At 45.9% G+C, this 17,688-nt stretch overlaps 1 protein-coding gene across 1 annotated transcript; it reads right to left on the bottom strand.

Moving 5' to 3' along the window:
* Nucleotides 1–3,616: 3,616 nt before the first annotated feature.
* LOC104374757 (glioma pathogenesis-related protein 1) lies at nucleotides 3,617–13,621 on the bottom strand. Its single transcript, XM_009980937.2, has 6 exons — nucleotides 13,359–13,621; nucleotides 9,266–9,511; nucleotides 7,223–7,332; nucleotides 5,290–5,372; nucleotides 4,100–4,126; nucleotides 3,617–4,016 (listed from the first exon to the last, which is right to left on the bottom strand). Exons 1-6 carry the CDS (start codon nucleotides 13,536–13,538, stop codon nucleotides 3,865–3,867), a joined length of 798 nt encoding a protein of 265 aa, XP_009979239.1. The 5' UTR covers nucleotides 13,539–13,621; the 3' UTR covers nucleotides 3,617–3,864.
* Between the last annotated feature and the right edge of the window lie 4,067 nt (nucleotides 13,622–17,688).

Raw genomic sequence — 17,688 nt, 5'->3', positions numbered from 1 at the left:
CCCTGCACATGCATTGTAAATGATTTATTCTAGAACTTTGCAGCTCACTGCTCCTAGGTTAGTGACCTTTTATTTGAAACTAGTAAGTGAAAACACAGCCATTTCCTTTTTTATATATATAAAAAAGAATTTAGGATGTATGTGGTTAAAAAGCCAGTATGTTTGCATTGAGAAATAGCTAAGATGCTTGCCCTTTAGGGTAGGGAACAACATTAGCTTTAGCTTGCCTTTCAGTTATGTGATCGTTGCTTGGCACGGAATTGTTAACGGAAAAAAGCTCTCACTACTTTTAGGGACTGTGTTGCTCCTAAATGGCTGTTTGATTACTTGTGGAATCAGTCAGAAAAATACCTCTTCAGCAGGTATTTCACTGACAATATGATCAGTAAGTCACAAACGCCTGTCTCAGAAACTGCAGCGAGCTGATGGGTTTAGTGATGCCAGCACCATGAGAAGCTCTTTAGAAACACCAATTGGTGTTCAGCAGTTGACAGCGTAAAGGGGAGACCAAAGTTCCGTACCAGTTGGGTGTTCAGACCTCGCGCAGTAAAAGGACTAATTTCAACAGGAGGCACTGCAACTCTTGAGTTTAAATGGCTGGTTTTGCAATATGATCCCAGGAAAGAGTGCTTCAACGGAAGAGTTTGCCGAGCTAGAAGCCAGTAAGGAGGAGTCTGACTGCAGCCAGAAAAGGAGCGTGAGTGTTTTAGAAGAGAGAGAATCTGTGGTTTTAACCTGTGCTGGACGAGGCACCTTTCACTGCAGAGGACTGGCAAAGACGTTCCTCTGTAGTTTAAAAAGGTAAAATTAAAACCAAGTGTAGGGCTGGTTGCCCTGCACTGGACTTGCAGGCTGACGTTTCATGTCAGGAACCTGATGTAGCTGAAAGTGCTCTACAAAAAAGTGTTTTCCAGCTGCATCAGCTAACTGCCTAGTTGCCTGAGTTGCAGTGCAGGAAAACAGCTTAGCCTGGTGGCAGCGTGGCCTTAAATGATATATGCTTCTGTGGAAGTATGCTTTTTTAATTTAGGACCCACAACTAAGGCATCTATATGGCTTTTGCATCAAATCCCTACCCATAGTAAAACTCTTGGCAGGCTTCAGGGAATCTTGTCCTTCTGTTGTTACAGGGTGAAAAGACTTCACATTGTGTTTAATCTTGTTCGGTTGCTATGGTTGGCAGGTCTCGAGGATTGTTGGTTGGACATTTGTTTACTTAAACTGGAAAATCAAGAAAGCTTACTCATATTCCTGTAGGCAAGTTAAAACAAAGGATTTGTCTGGTTAGAGTCCGTATCTGAGGGGTGACTGGCTGCATGGGCACACTGTTGGTGATTTTGCACCTGTTTTCTGAGACAGTATGTCTCTAGGTTCTAACACTTGTATGAAAAGCAAAGAACAGAAAAACAAAGTGGATTTGGAAGGGTGAAAAAGTGGTTTTGGTATTTTCAGAACAGCTTGAACTATAGCAAATTATCTCCTTTAACTGATTTTAAAGCTTACATACTTGCAAAAAAGTACAGGAAGGCTGTATTTCTGTATCAGTGTTTTGCTTTTTTTATATAGAATTCATGGGCATATGCCATAAAATAAATGTGGACAACTCAAAGTGGCTTGATCATCAGGAGTTAAACATCTGGATTCTTGGATGTTCTTAAAAGGAGATGCAGTACTTGTTTAGCTTTGAGTTCTTGACTTTCAGGCTTTTTTGTTTGAAAGATACCATCTTGTAAAGTTTGGGTTATTTTTTCCCTGAGCCCCAGTGATTTAGAGGTTTTTTAATGAAGCTTTTTCCATGGTATTTCCTTAGACCTGCTGAAGCATATAGTTAAATAACAGTGCTGTGAACGTTTTGAACTTTAAGGGCTCTGTGTTCATTCCGTTTACTCTCCTGGAAGCCAAGCATAGATTAAACTAAGCAGGGGAGAATTCCTCCTGAGCTTATTTTTGCTCCCTGGGCACAGCAACGGATGCTCTTCTCTCTCCTGCATTTCTCTTTGCAGCAGTAGGATCCAACTGCACATGGCTTTGGCGGGGCGGGCTCTGTGCCGGGCTCCGTGCTGGGGTGGGAGCCCCGTGCCAGAGAGCGTACCCAGAGCACTGGATCCTGCTGCCCACGTGCCGCTCACCGTCCCGTTTTCGGATGGGACTTTGCAGTACCTGGAGCTTGAGGCTTGGGTCATGCACAAGAGTGGCAAAATGACAAGTGCGGAGGAAAATAGCTGCTCTTTTTAACAGATCAACCCACGGTCTTGATTTTGCAGTGGGATTTTTTTTCTTTTTTAAACACCCTAATCTGCCCAGTTTGGAAGACAGAACTGAGCTTGGCTCTCTCACAAGTAGGCCAGCATGGGTACTGGACCCTGGTCACTGGAGCATGGGGAAGCAACTGCTCATCTGCTGCCTGCGAGTGTGATGTCTTGGCTATGGAGGCTCTGGCGGCCAACAAACTAAATATAAAGATATATAAAGGGCAAAGTTTGGAATTTTGTCCCCAGCCATATTTGCATTTTGAAAGATGAATTAATTAGGAAATGCCATGATGGTGAGACAATTCAAGTGTAAGCAGTTAACTACCTGGAAGAATAACATGAGAAAATTTGGGTCCCAGTTCCAGTGTTTTCAGTTAAGATCCACCCCAGCAGCAGGGTCAGGAGCGGGTATGCAGGGGCAGTACCCCAGAAACGAAGCATTGAGGGGAACTTCCTGGCTTCCTTTACAGAAGTGCGTGTCTGTCCTCTGCAGAGGGGTGTGGTGCAGAGGCATCTCAACCTGTCTCTGAGTAGATACGGATCGCTGTGGTCCAGCCGTGAGCTTGTGCAGCTCTGCTCCTTCCAGCTTCTGCTCAAGCTGAGCGACTGTGGTCTGTAGAGGACGTGCCCAGCTGAATACAGCAGCTATCTCTGCTGCTTTTTGCCTGCTCCAGATGTGCAGGGTCCAGGAAACTCATCCCTTGCCAGCTACTGAACCAAAGGCACAGCAGGATTTTATCTGGAGGTTCATGCTCTTTCCCAGCATTGTGTTTCTCAGCATTGTGCAGGTTGGAGCTGAACATGGAGGTTTTTTGTGCACCAGCAGCTAAGCTTTAGATCGTGTTGCAAATACACCATTATCATACATAGGAACTAGGAAGTTATTAATGATTTATTGTTTGAAACAGCAGTCAAAAACTCTATGCTCAGAAAAAAAGAAACAGGAAAGACTGCAGCAATACATAAACATGTAAACACAGGCGAAACTCTGTCTTGGCACAAATGACGTGTGTGTAAAACCAAATTCTAAGCAAAGAAAAGTACCAATGGCCCCAGTGCACTGCAAGACTGGGAAACTCGCTGCCTGCCACAGGATCCAAATGCCAGAGCTCACATGGGTCCAAAAATTATCAGAAAAAAAATATTTAAATTAAAAACCTCTCCAGGCAACACTGCGTCTTGCTGGAGGAAAGTTCAAGGAAAGAGCACAATAGGAAGGAGAGAGGTGTGTGCTCTGTCTGCAGCCTTGGCTGGGGCCGTGGCCAGGCTCCTGGGCTGGGCACCCTCCAGCCCTTCCTAAGCAAGCATGGCAGGCAGCCTCAGTGCCTGCCCATGCCTGGGCAGCGTGCTCCCTTACCCACCGGATCCTGCTCGCACCACTCCGCTTTGAAATAATACCTAGGTAATTTAAAACCAGTCACTGGTTTCTAAGTGATGAGAAAGCTGCTTATCAGCTCTCCTAGCTGCTGCCTGCAACGAAGATGGTATTTCTGTACTTCTAGATCACCTGTGGATGCAAACAATGTCTCTACCGATCGTTGTGCTGCCGGTAACTTATGTGCAGGGAAGGGACGAGTTGACCTAAGTGCTCTTGTGGTCTTCTGCATGTGTGTCACTCGCTGGCGGGTGCTATAGACGAGTATTTTGGTAGGAGCCAGGTGGCCAGAGTTGTCAGTATAAGGAGTAACGGCCTTAAAGCAATCACGGTGATGCAGTACTCGTCACACGCAGGTTTGTCCCACTCTGGACGCCATGTGGAATCGCCTACGAACAAAACAAGTTACTTGTTTTCAAGTGTAACTGCACCAAGGGCAACAAATGCAAGCAGTGATTCTGGTGGTACTTACTAATGACTTTGTCACGCTCTGCATTTTCTGGAGAGAGAAAAGACATGACCGTAAGCAGACTTACACATTATAAACAATTTAAGTCTAAGCAAAAGGGAATGAAGTGTGAGCCTCACAATGGGCTCACAAATGCAGCTATGGGACCTGCATTTCTTTCCAGGAAGAAGCTAAGACCCGCTGACTTCAGGAGACCCCTGCAGTGACTCTCGGGGCTTTGTTGAGGGGCGCTTGATCACACCATGTTGACTTCTTCTCCCACCAGTGGCTGGCATAGAGAGGACTTGCTCCCCTAGGAGTGCTTCCCAAGATCATTTTGGCTTTTGACCAGTGCCTTACATTTAAGGTCCTCAGCCTGTAGCTAACATTAAACAGTCCCATGCATCAGGGACTCCCTCTTGTTCTTGCAGTGCTGGTGTTTTAACACCACCTTCCCACTCCTTTACTTTGCCCAGGGTCGAGTGCTAGGGAAAAGTGTGACCATATCCTCAGCTCCGCCCCGGGCAGATGTCAATGGCACAATGCCTTGTCCTTCTTATAGAAATCACAAAAGGTCTCCCCCTCTCCTGACTCCATCCAGCCATTGCAAAGCCAAGTGCAGGAGAATCAGGTGGACTGCCAGGGGCTCAGGCTGAGCACCGCGTCCCTGTGAAGGGCTCTCTTGTGTCAGCCTGGCTCTCTCCCAGTGCTTAGGAGAAAGCAGATGGCCTGGCTGATGTTCACTGGAGCGAGCAGCTTTGGCAGTGCCATGGCAGCTCTGCCCTCCCGCAGTGGCGTGGTGTGGACAAGGCAGGCTTGGACCTGCACTAGCTCAAGTGGCAGCTCATGCACCAGGTAATAACTTGGAGGACCCGGGAAAGGACATGTATCCCCTTCTGTGCCTCCCATTTCTGCAAGCAGTAACTCCTGGCAGGGATAATAACATCTTAAACTGCAGCCACCCTATCTTCTGTATCATACCCTCCACCACTCAAAGAGCAGACCCCATCCCGTCACTCCCTGGGGTAGAAAACAGGCTCCTTCTGCCCTCCTCCGCTCTCTATGTATCACTGCTCACTTGGCTTCTGACTGCAGTTTTTCAGACTATATTTAGGAACAGGAGAGCGCTGTGCCTGACTCCTGCTAGTATCTTTTGCATGGTCTTTCCCTTTCTACATGCACTTGGGTAGGAGGGCTGGTCGTCTTCTACTTACGACACAGTTGGCTGGCACACTGCTCGCCATTGCAGTCGCTGCATGCTGCTCCAGTCTTGTATGGGCGTCCTGGGTAATTCCCACTGCAAAAGAAAGTCACGCTGCTCTCAAACCACCCTTGGGAGGAGAATGTTAGTACCTACTGCTAATTAGTGTTTAACGTGGGTTTTGCTTCACTGGTGTTGACAGGGAGATGGTTTTTGGACGGTTCCTGCCTGAGTGCCCTGTGCCCGAGACACACAGCGAAGCAGAAGAGGTTGAGTGTAGTGGGGCACCCTGTTTAGTCTTAACGCTGGATAATTTGTGTGTGTGGAGACTGGGCTCTCAAAGCTGGGTCTAGGCTATGGGAGCAAAAGCAGATCAGTTTCTATGTATACACGTGTGCATTTAACCTTGAAGAGCAATCTCTGGTGCTGGAGGATCTCTCATAGGTAGTGATTTCATCCATTTGTTGGTAAATATTCTAGGAGCGATGTGTGTCTCCCCCTGCTCTCTCCCTCTGCCAGCAGCATGAGTGGCACCAGTTCCCTCTGCCCTGGCTCTTGGCTCCGTATTACCTGTCCACCTCTGAAACTGCACCGAATGCAGCTCAGTGCTTGGCTTGCCTTGGAGCATGGCCAAAGCCAGATTTACAGCGTGCCTCAAACTGCCTGTAAACACACCAAGAGGGATTTTGTATGCTTGCTAAAATTCATGGTAAAACCTCATTACTTTCAGCAAGGTGAGGCTTTCGTTGCTCGATCTAAGCCGAAGAAAATCCTTTGGAGTATATTCACTTTAGAAATTGAAATTGTGCCTGCATCTTGCTTTGACCCTTGGCAGAGGGCTGCTCTGCTGGGTGCTGTTGAGGGTGAGGGCACCCCTCTCCTTCCCCAAGCGATCCCTGCTGATGCAGGGCAAGCAATCCTGCATGATTTTGGTCCTCTGCACGATACAGATATTGGCTAAGAGGCAAAAGGAGGAAGGCTTGACTCATGTCTTTGGGAGATCCAGGCATGAAGCTCGAGGGACAGAGCGCATGTCCCAGCAGCGCTGGGGTTGTTCCCTGCGCCCAGGGTTTCTGCACCATCTAGCATGGTGGGGTGCAGAGCAAATGCTGAGAAGAGAAAGGAGAGGCTGCCCTGGGTGATAAGAGGCTTTTGTCTCAAGAATCAGCAGAGGCAATGGCCCTTTGGGTGTGGGTCTTCTGGGGAGAGCAGTTTTGTTGCTTTGGCACAGCAGCAGCCGTGTCATTTCAAGGTATCTGGTTAGGGGTATGTATTCTTCCAAGGATGAAGCACGGGCAACAGGAACGCCAAACTTGCTCGAGTTCGTGGCCTGGCCTGGCCTTGGCCCAACACAGTATGCGTGTAAAGCTTTGAGGGCTGTATTTGACTGTGGTGGCATTAAGTAACTGGAGAAGGGTGAAAACCATCCATGCTAGCTGGATATCCTACTGGCTATGTGTACGAAGCACCTCTGGATAAAATTCTGCCTTGAGCAGCCCCAGCCTCACGAGCAGCCCTCAGCTGCTAGGACTGCAGCTGCAAGCATTGCACGCTTCAATATTTATCTAAATCTAGAGGCTTCATTCTGCAGGAACACGTGGAAATATTTTCAGACTTTGGGCTTGCACCCTGGGAATTGTCTGGGGCCATCTTGGCACTTAGGAGCAAGGGATTAATTTTCAAATGATCTTTTCAGTATATTCATGTCAGCATCTTATATTTTACCCTTCCTACCAGTGCCACTGCTTTTTTGGTTACAATGCATAGCCCTTATTTAGAAAAAAAAAAAAGCCAGTTGGACAAAGGTGTACATCTTTCTCCAATTTGGGCACTGTCTCCTCCCACAAAACACATGAATAGATGGACTGATCTAATAAAGTTGCACATTGTGGGAGGGAAGGAGTAGGACCCAAACCCTGTGAAATATTTGTAATAAAAAACCTTACGCCGGCCCATAGTTGCAGATGAAGTGTGCTGCGTTGGTTACGGCGGAGTATGCCACCCGGGGACAGAAGTGGACAGCACAGCCAACCTTGTAGCTTGTAGCCCAAACAATCTGCAAAGACAGACGGGTACACCGGTAACAAAAGCTTTGCTTCAGCATCTGAAGCATTACAGAGAAGACCTGCCCTCCTCTGTTTCATGACAACAAATTGGCTGAGGAACACTCCCGGGCAGGCTTCATGGAAGCAAGCAGCCGTAACAGGTCTCAAGATCATAGTTTGTTCCGAAAAACACCTGATTGTTCTGCCCAGTTTGACAGATATTTGTTAAAATGACTCTGAAAGAAAGAATAACTGGGTGTAACCGACAGTTTTTCTTTCTTGCAAAGGAAAAGAGGAAGTTTGTCTCCTTTGCTTCAAGGTAACCAATTAGCTTTCTGTCTTCCCTGCTGTTGGAGATCAGATGAAATCTGTGCAGAAAAGGCCCTGTGATCTGCTACAGCTCCTACGAGGGCTGATTGCCCCTGTACTAAATCCAGCAGAGACGTATCAGCAAATTGCCGGAAGGCACTGGTGTTACAGGAGGAGCAGGGAGAAGGAGTGTGTCTGGGCTGTGGTCCTGCCTTTTAGCATCACAGCCATGATTAAGACAATCTAGAGGCGAGGGCATTACATCATCTAGTGATCCTCTGTCTACCAGAAGCTGTTTAGTTCAATCCAGCTTCCCATATCCAGCTCGAAGATGAGAGTGCTGCCAAATGCTGCAGTCCTGGAAAAATAAACCCTGTGAGGGAAGCAGAGGGGAGACGAGAGCACAGCAGTACCTGAGGGCGACACAGCAGCAGTGATGGCTGACAATGTGGAGATGTGGAGAGATCCTGGCTCAGTGCAGCGGCAGAGCAGAGGCTGCTCCTGATGCCAGCCATAGACAACTGCATCCCCAGGGATGGAGAAGGACCGAATCACAGGACCCTCTCCATCCCAGGTGGCCATTGCCTGAGGTGTGTGTTTGTGGTTGTGGTAACTGCATTAATTGTACCGGGGGTAAAATTCTCTTCTCCACAGCTGAGAAGGAGGGAGAGGAACCAGGGATTCCCCGAGAGTGCAGACCCAAGGATGCCTCCCAAAGCTGGCAGACATGGAGCTTCTAGCTACAGTCACTATTGCCACTGACTCCAAGTGAGAATAATCTTATTTTCTTTTTCTCCCCCATGCAACCACTTGGGCTGCTCCTCCGCACCCAACATGATACTCAGCACTGTGCCTTGGTGCCAGGTACGGTGTGTTTCACCGCAGTTTCCAGATGCTGACTCTTATCATGTCCTTGTGAACAAGGTCAAAAAGCAACACGTTGTCACTTCTCACGGCTCCTGCGTCCAAATCACACAAGTACCTGCACATATTGTTCAGACACCCACCAACTTCAGCTCATCTCTTCCAGTCCTAAACACATATGTGTGTCTCCACAGAAAATATTAAATAGCCTCAGGTCAAATCTAATCCCTAGAGCCACTGTTGCAAGCCATCCTGCTCTCCTGTAGCCGTGGCTAAGTGATTGTGGAGTTGCATGGCAGTGGCACTTCTTTCCCTCACTTTGCCCTCTTTCTTTGGGAATTGTGGTTGGGAAAAATGCACACATGATGCTTGCAGAGCTGCAGACATCTCTTGATGTGCTGGTATTTCCCCAGCCTGTGGCATGTGGAGGCTGCCTGCCAGAGCCAGGACCTCATCTCACCATGCGCTGTGGCCCACAGCCGTTGCCCTTGCCTGGTTTTTTGCTGCTGCTTGGCTAAATCTGACCGCTTGATGGCTGTCCTGTTTTCTTCCTGAAATCAGAACACAACTATATTTAAAATAATCATGCAGTGACTCTTTTCCTCCCTAACATGGGGACACGAGAACATCTTGTGCACACAGATATAAAATAAGACTACAGCACTTGGGAAACAGTTCACCGAATCTTCAACAGAAACCCAGAGTTTGGGTTTCTGCTGAAGAAAATGGCAATGCTGATTCGTGGTTTAGATGGAGAAATGCAATGCCTACCTGCGTGTAGTGGCCACAGACTCCTCTGCAGTTATTGTTGGCATAATTGTAGGCACTGACCTCGTCGTACCAAGAGGTGATGGCTCCTTGCACAGTAAAAATAGAAAGTGACCCAGTCCAGAGGTTCTCTCCAACGGGGGTAAATTTGGGGTGAGCCTGCCCCGGATCTTTGAGGTATGTATTATGTTTAAACAGGCATTTCTTTGCCCAAGCTTTTGCAGTCTTTGCCAAATCTGGATCCCAGCTCTGCAAAATAAAGACAACTAAAAATCACTCTGGTATCTTAGCAATGCAGAAATTCAGAGCAACTTTCAGGAGAAGCTAGGTCTCAGTAGCGTGTATGCTTCAGGTTCATCTGTTTTTTGCTTCTGCTGAGACTTACAGAGCTACATGGTAAATTGGCTTGTAGGTTCATTTCTGATTTCAACTGAGTTATTCATTAAACTTGAGAAAGTTTCTCGGGTGGCAGGTGATCTTGGCTGACTGGTTTGTGGGGCACCAAGAGCTGTATGTCAGTCAAATACATGTTTTTTTGGTGCAATGTGCATTTCCAGACTGTGCCAGCCATGAGAGAACGTTAATGTAATTTAAACAGTGAATTTACAGGAAATCTGGAGACTGGGGGGTATGCTTGCCATATCAATCAGACCAGAGTCTCATGCAGCCCCATGCATTAACACCACCGCCTACAGATCAGTTCATGACACTCTGGGATTTTGGGGGCAGTTTAAACTCAACCCCTCGGTTTGCATCTTTGTGTTTGGTGGCTTCAAATATGAGTTCTGAATTCATATTTGTGGAATCACTCATTCACTTACTATTCAATCCTACAGAAAGTGGTTATTTAAGCAACTGAGTTATATAGATATCTTTTGTTTGGACTGGAGGTGGTGTCTGGTTTTGCTGAGCTTTCTCATGCACACGACTCGATTGTACCTCCTGGAAAATGCAGTGCCAGGAGTGTATGCCTGTAGTTCCAGTTACACTTTGTGTCATGTAAATGAAGTTGTTCAGTGCTGCTGAACTATTTTGGATTGGACTTTTAAAAAAAAATTGAAAACTTTTTTATTTGTCATTTTCTATACAGATTAAAATATCTCAGTTGCTTCTGCAAACAATAGAATTCCTAGAGAAATTGTTTTGAACAGATCGGTAACAGTGACTAGGAAAAAGCTGGTGGTTAGATTTTATGGCTATATTTTACATAATATAACTTTTCGGTATCATAGTAAGTCTGAAACAGTGTGTATTTTTTATGCTACCAATAAATAATTAAAAATGGCAAGATCATACCAAAATATGTCTACAGAGACTTGATAATATTTTGTAAGCTATGTCTTCCATTTCTTCCTATGTCTAACATTTCAGCAGAGGCAGGTGTATTTTCCCACAAAACTAACACATAAATAATTTGCCTGGGAACTCAGTGTGTCGAATATTAAACTTGAGGCAGACAGGCCTATTTCAAGCAAGCAGCTGATATTTCCTTAGATTGTAACTTTTAAGGACAATGAACAAGATCTGGCATTGTACAGAAGTTATCTTCCAGTCCAAGCATTGCTGCAAGTTAAGACAGAGGCTGCAGTTTCAATCCGGCAATGCCCTGAGGTTGCAAGGAGAAGACCATGATGAAAGATGTATGACAGTGGTGGATGCACCTTCATGCTCCATGGTCTTGTTTTTCACATTCTGCTTTTTAAAAGTCCACACATCTCTCTTGTCCTTCATCCTATACTAGTATTACTAATAAGGTTAAAGCTCCATAAAGGTATACATAATAATAAGTTTAAAGGTAAATTAAGAAGTTTAAATATGCTTTCCCTTTTTTGTGTGAAGGCTTAAACTGGCTGACAGTTGAAAAAGCAATGTGCAGAAACTCACAGTTCAAAATGATCCTTAGTTTAACTATAGTTATACGCCTTATTTGCTTATGAAACTGCATTTATGCTAAAAGATTGGACTAAACCGCATGGGGAAAAAGATGTCCTTGCTTGCGTATCGCTATCATTGCTGTTTGAGAAAATAGTATTTTAATTTTTTTTTTCCATGAACTATTTCTCAGTTTTGGTTTTATAACTCAGATGAGTTGCTGATTTAGGGAGGGAAAATTGAACATATGTTAAGTGAAAAGTGATGCGAGGCAGCAGTAGGTCAAAAGAGACTGTTGTGAAGCCCTGATGAAACTGGTGAGACTCTTTCTGCTGGTTTCGAAGAGCCTTGGAACAGAGCTAAGCAATGCTTTGGGTGAATGGGAAAGGGGTCACATTTATCAGGTAAATAAAATTGGATCAGCATTCTCATTTTATAGTAAATATATTACAAATATAGATGGTTGGGCTTTGTTACTTGAAGTTAAACGAGCTTCTGTCTTTTATTTTCTTTTTTAAACTATTTTTTCCAGAAAGTGGAATGCTCTGAGTTCATAGTCTTCATTTTTACATATCTAGGTGGACAGTTATCTACAGCAAACGAAAGTTCCCTGTGAAATAAAGGTCATCTTCTTTTCCTCATTTTTGAAGTGCTAAAGGCCAAATATGCTAAATATGCTCTTTTCAATTCCAATACTTTTACTTTCATAATAGATTTTATCATGTATTGTATGGCTTTCTCCACATTAAATTCTTCTTGGGAGAGGTCATACTTAAGACTAGGGGTTTTGCAGTGTTTTAAAAGAAACTACCATGATTTAGTTCTTGTTTAATTTGTTATAATCTTTGTTTATTTGTTTCTTAAGCCCTTTTTTTTTCAGATTTCAGCTCTTTAATTTTTCAAAAGGAAAAGTTAGGTGCAATTTAAAAAGATGAATATTGATCTTTTAATACATCACAGCAAGATTTTGTTAGTGTAGGGCCAGTAAAGCAATCTGAAAAACAGTCTGGAGCAATATGTAATGAAAGTTCAGGATGCCCCACTGAAGAGAGCTGAAGTAAAAGATACATGTAGAAGAGAAATTAAATTATTTCCTGTCAGGCTTGCAACTCGAGCTTTCTCGCTGCTCGCTTACCCCTCCCTAATGGGCACTTCTTTTTTAGTGTTCAACAATCAGAAACGGCTTTTTTTTTCTTCCCCAACTTTAGTTGGAGTTTTGCTAATTACAGATGTGGTAATGTCCTCTGCTGGTGGTGGCCATGTGAGATAGGTAGTAAGAAAGAGGAGCAAAAGGGAAGAGATCAAATTAGGACAATCGCTATGGTCCCTCTGAGAGGTCTGTGGAGATTATCGCAAGAAGAAACACGATGTCTCAAGTATTAACCAGTCAAAGCACAAAAGGTGATGGATGCTGCAATATCAGCTCCCAAGCTACTGAAGTTGAACATCTCACACATCGGAGATGGGCTTCTCAGCCATAGCCCCAGCTCTGTGCACGCATTTACAGCTTTCTCCTTGCTGGGTTTCCTGTGTGCCAACCAGCAGTGAGACAAAAGTGTCACGAGTCATCTGAAGTGAGAGTCAGCCACTTCTGGGCATATTCTGAATCGTGACAGGCTGTCTTTTGTACGGTGGCTGCAGATATTGCCCCCTGATGTGGCCAGGGACAAGGCAGGGGGCAGAGCAGCGCGGGACCTGATGCCTCCAGCGCTCGCTCCTGCTGCACTTGTTGCTTTTTGCCTTCCCCCGCAGCCCCGGCACCCAGGAACAGCGGCTCTGTTGGCTCAGTCTGCAAAGAAAGCTTAGAGAAAGCTCTCCAATGTCGTTGGCAACGGTCTCTGCCCTTGCCGACTCAAGTATGAAAGGTTGTGCTTAGGTCTGCCCATAAATTACTCCCCAGGCTGTGGAGCTGTGGTGCCTCGGAACGGGGAGGCTTTTTACAGCACAGAATGACAGTGTCAGGTTGAGGGTTGAAATCTTGCGTTTCAAATGAGGAAATTAAGCCAAGCAAAACTAACACATACCCTATTGTATAAAGCCATCGGACAATCAGAGCCTTTTTCGCTGCTTTAAAAAGAAGTAGCTCTTACGACACCAGGAGCTTGGTGGGGTTTTTTCTTTCCTTTCTCTTTCTTTTGCATTTGATCACAAAAGAAATCTTTGAGAACCGTAAACGCCATCACAATGCTACACACTTGCATGTAAGTTGTGAAGATCCTCTTACCATGTAAAGCATGTTGCTGGCTGGTGGCTTCACTCCGGACCGGAATCTGTTATGGGCTTGCACACATTCCTCAATAAACTTTGGATCTCCAACATCAGGCAATGTCGATGGTTCATAGGAGTCAGAGGAACGACAGAAGTGCAGTAAAAGCAGCACACAAGCAGAAAATCTGCTTGTCATGATTCTCAGCCTCTGGTCTTCCAGCTTTATGAGCAGAGTGTTTCAGCTGTACAAGGTGGTTTTAGCTCCACAGGCAGCGTTTTGCTCAGAAGGCTTGGGGGCTGGACTTAGCCATGGTAATTGAGTACGGCACTGGTCACAGGAAATGATTCATATTGCAGGAGCGTTGCTATGAGAATAAGGAAATTAAGCTACAAGTTCGTATCAGAGCTGTGGCAGCTTTCTCTCTCTCTTTTCCCCTTCTTTCTTTAATTGTGATGGGCAAGCTTCTTCTCTCCTGTCCTTTGGGCTTCTTTGGCCCACATCATCCCATCCGTAGCAATCACTATGGATTGCAGTAAAGTTTTGGGTAAATTTTCTGCTTTTCATGAAAAAGCATTGCTGTTAAGGCTGTTACTCTGAGCCAAAACACTATGAGAAATAATTGAACTATGGCTTTTACTACAGTATGAACAGTCACTTTGGTTTTACATCAAGTTATTGGAGGGGTAATTTTGGCTGACAACTGCAATTTAAATATGCTGCATCTATTGACAGGCTTCTCCTGTGTTCACACGTTTGTGCTATGTGTCGCTATTAATTTCACCTCCCAAGCTTTAGCAATTCATCATTCATTCCCTGCAACTCAAGCCCCCAGCAGAGTTGGGTGCTATGAAGGTTGATGCTGTCTCATGCCAGGTGCCCAGTGCCCACAACGGGTTTCACAGGCAGAAGCTGGGAGCTGATGTCCCATGGATGTTGCCTTTTTTTTGCTGAACACAATGTTATATGATATAGAATATCCCTTTGGTTAATTCAGCTCAGCCCTCCCAGCTGTGGCCCCTCCAAACCACTTGCCCACCCCCAGCTTACTTGATCTCTCTACGTATAAAAGACAGCACCAGACAAGAACTGACAACTGTGAAATTAAATATATATCTTCTTACACGGTGACATTTTTCAGCATGTGACAAGAGACCAAACATTTGGGGCTCATTTTTATTCTGTGGGATGCCATGCTCCTTCAGAGCTGCAACATGGCTCAGAATTGGAGTTACTGTGTTCTCAAAACATTACGACTAAGACCAAGAAGGAGAAACAGCTTTAAATATTGATAGCACAGTTATGCATTGCTAATATCAGCCAGTATCTCTTAGCTTGAAAGATGGGTTTGTTTCCCTTACTAACCAATGTATATAATCACAGAATTTTAGGGATTGGAAGGGACCTCAAAGGATCATCTAGTCCAATCCCCCTGCCAGAGCAGGACCACCTAGATCAGATCACACAAGAACGCATCCAGGCGGGTTTTGAACATCTCCAGAGAAGGAGACTCCACAACCTCTCTGGGCAGCCTGTTCCAGTGTTCTGTTACCCTTACTGGGAAGAAGTTCTTCCTCATGTTTAAGCGGAACCTCCTATGTTCCAGTTTACATCCGTTTCCCCTTGTCGTATCATTGGATGCCAGTGAGAAGAGCCTGCCTCCATCCTCATGACAGTCACCCTTTACATATTTATAAACATTAATGAGGTCCCCCCTCAGTCTCCTCTTCTCCAAGCTAAAGAGACCCTGCTCCCTCAGCCTTTCCTCATAAGGAAGATGCTCCACTTCCTTAATCATCCTTATGGCCCTGCTCTGGACTCTCTCATGCAGTTCCTTGTCCTTCTTGAACTGAGGGGCCCAGAACTGGACATAATATTCCAGATGCGGCCTCACCAGGGCAGAGTAGAGGGGGAGGAGAACCTCTCTTGACCTACTAACCACAGCCCTTCTAATACACCCCAGGATGCCATTGGCCTTCTTGGCCACAAGGGCACATTGCTGGCTCACGGTCATCCTGCTGTCCACCAGGACCCCCAGGTCCCTTTCCTCTGTGCTGTTCCCCAACAGTTTAGTCCCCAACTTGTACTGGTACATGGGGTTGTTCTTACCCAGATGCAAGACTCTACACTTGCCCTTGTTGTATTTCATTAAATTTCTCCCCACCCAACTCTCCAGCCTGTCCAGGTCTCGAATGGCAGCACAGCCTTCTGGTGTGTCAGGCATTCCTCCCAGTTTAGTGTCATCAGCAAACTTGCTGACCATGCACTCTATTCCCTCATCCAAGTCATCGATGAATATGTTGAACAATACAGGTCCCAGTACCGATCCTTGAGGGACTCCACTGGATACAGGCCTCCAACTGGACTCTGTCCCATTGACCACTACTCTCTGGCTTCTATCCTTCAGTCAGTTCACAATCCACCTCACTATTCGATCATCCAGACCACACTTCCTCAGTTTAACTGTGAGGATGCTGTGGGAGACTGTGTCAAATGCTTTACTGAAGTCAAGATAGACCACATCCATTGCTCTACCATCATCCACCCACTGTGGTGATGTCCTCATAAAAGGCTATCAGGTTTGTCAAGCATGACTTCGCCTTAGTGAAGCCATGTTGACTGCCCCTAATGACCCTCTTATCCTTGATAGGGCCACTAAGATGATTCGAGGGCTGGAACACCTCTGCTATGAATACAGGCTGAGAGAGTTGGGGCTGTTCAGCCTGGAGAAGAGAAGGCTCCAGGGTGATCTTATAGCAGCTTTCCAGTACCTAAAGGGGGCCTACAGGAAAGCTGGAGAGGGACTTTTTACAAGGGCGTGTAGTGATAGGACAAGGGGCAATGGATTTAAACTGAAGGAGAGGAGATTTAGATTAGATATAAGGAAGAAATTTTTTACATTGAGGGTGGTGAGGCACTGGAACAGGTTGCCCAGAGAAGTGGTGGATGCCCCATCCCTGGAAGTGTTCAAGGCCAGGTTGGATGAGGCTTTGGGCAACCTGGTGTAGTGGAGGATTTCTCTGCCCATGGCAGGGGGATTGGAACTGAATGATCTTTAAGGTCCCTTCCAACCCTAACCATTCTATGATTCTATTCTATGATACTATGATTCTATGATATGCCTAGAGACAGCACCAAGGATAAGTTGTTCCATTATCTTTCCAGGGATGGAGGTGAGGCTGACCGATCTATAGTTACCTGGGTCTTCCTTCTTGCCCTTTTTGAAGACCGGAGTGACATTTGCTTTCCTCCAGTCCTCAGGCACCTCTCCCGTTCCTCACAGGATTTAGCAAAGGTGATGTCGAGTGGTCTGGCAGTGACATCCTCCAGCTCCCTCAGCACCCACGGGTGCATCCCATCAGGACCCATGGATTTATGGGTGGCCAGGTTGCTTAACTGGTCCCTAACCAAGTCCTCATCAACCAGGGTAGACTCCTCCTCTATCCTGACTTCCTCAGGAGCCTCAGGGTTCTGGGGCTTGTCAGGATAGCCTCCAGCAGTATAGACTGAGGCAAAGAAGGCATTCAGTAACTCTGCCTTCTTATTATCCTCTGTCACCAGGGCACCCTCCTCATTCACCAGTGGGCCTACATCGCCTCTAGTGTTAGTTTTATCTGCAATGTATTTGAAGAAGCCCTTTCTGTTGTCCTTGACCTTTCTTGCAAGGTTTAATTCCAAGGAGGCCTTAGCTTTCCTAGTTGCCTCCCTACATCCTCTGACAGCAGACCTATATTCCTCCCAAGTGGCCTGCCCCTCCTTCCATGATCTGTACACTCTCTTTTTCCACTTGAGTTTGCCCAACAGTTCCCCATTTAACCATGCAGGTCTCTTGGTACCCTTTCTTGACTTCCTACCTGTTGGGATGCACCGGTCTTGAGCTCAGAAGAAGAGGTCCTTGAAGGCTAACCAACTATCTTGGGCCCCTTTACCTTCCAGTACTCTGTCCCATGGGATTTCTCCTAGCAATTGTTTGAAAATATCAAAGTTGGCCCTACTGAAGTCCACGGTTCTAGTTCTGCTAGGTATTCTCTTCCTGACACATGAGATCCTGAACTCCACCATTTCATGGTCACTACAACCAAGGCTACCCTCGACGTTCAGCTATTCAACAAGACCCTCCTTATTAGTGAGAATAAGATCGAGCAGCGCTTCTCTCCTAGTAGGCTCATCCATCATTTGCATCAGGAAGTTATCATCAATGCACTGAAGGAACCTCTTGTACTGTGGATGGCTGGCTGAGTAGGCCTTCCAGCAGATATCAGGATAGTTGAAGTTCCCCATGACAACCAGGGCCTGCATTTGCTAGACCGCTGTCAGCTGCCTGTAGAAGGCCTCATCAACCTCCTCA

The sequence above is a fragment of the Tauraco erythrolophus genome, chromosome 4, assembly GCF_009769465.1.
Source record: "Tauraco erythrolophus isolate bTauEry1 chromosome 4, bTauEry1.pri, whole genome shotgun sequence".
NCBI lineage: Eukaryota > Metazoa > Chordata > Aves > Musophagiformes > Musophagidae > Tauraco > Tauraco erythrolophus.
Note: the sequence above shows the minus strand (reverse complement) of the source record. Positions and strands in the feature narration are given on the sequence as shown.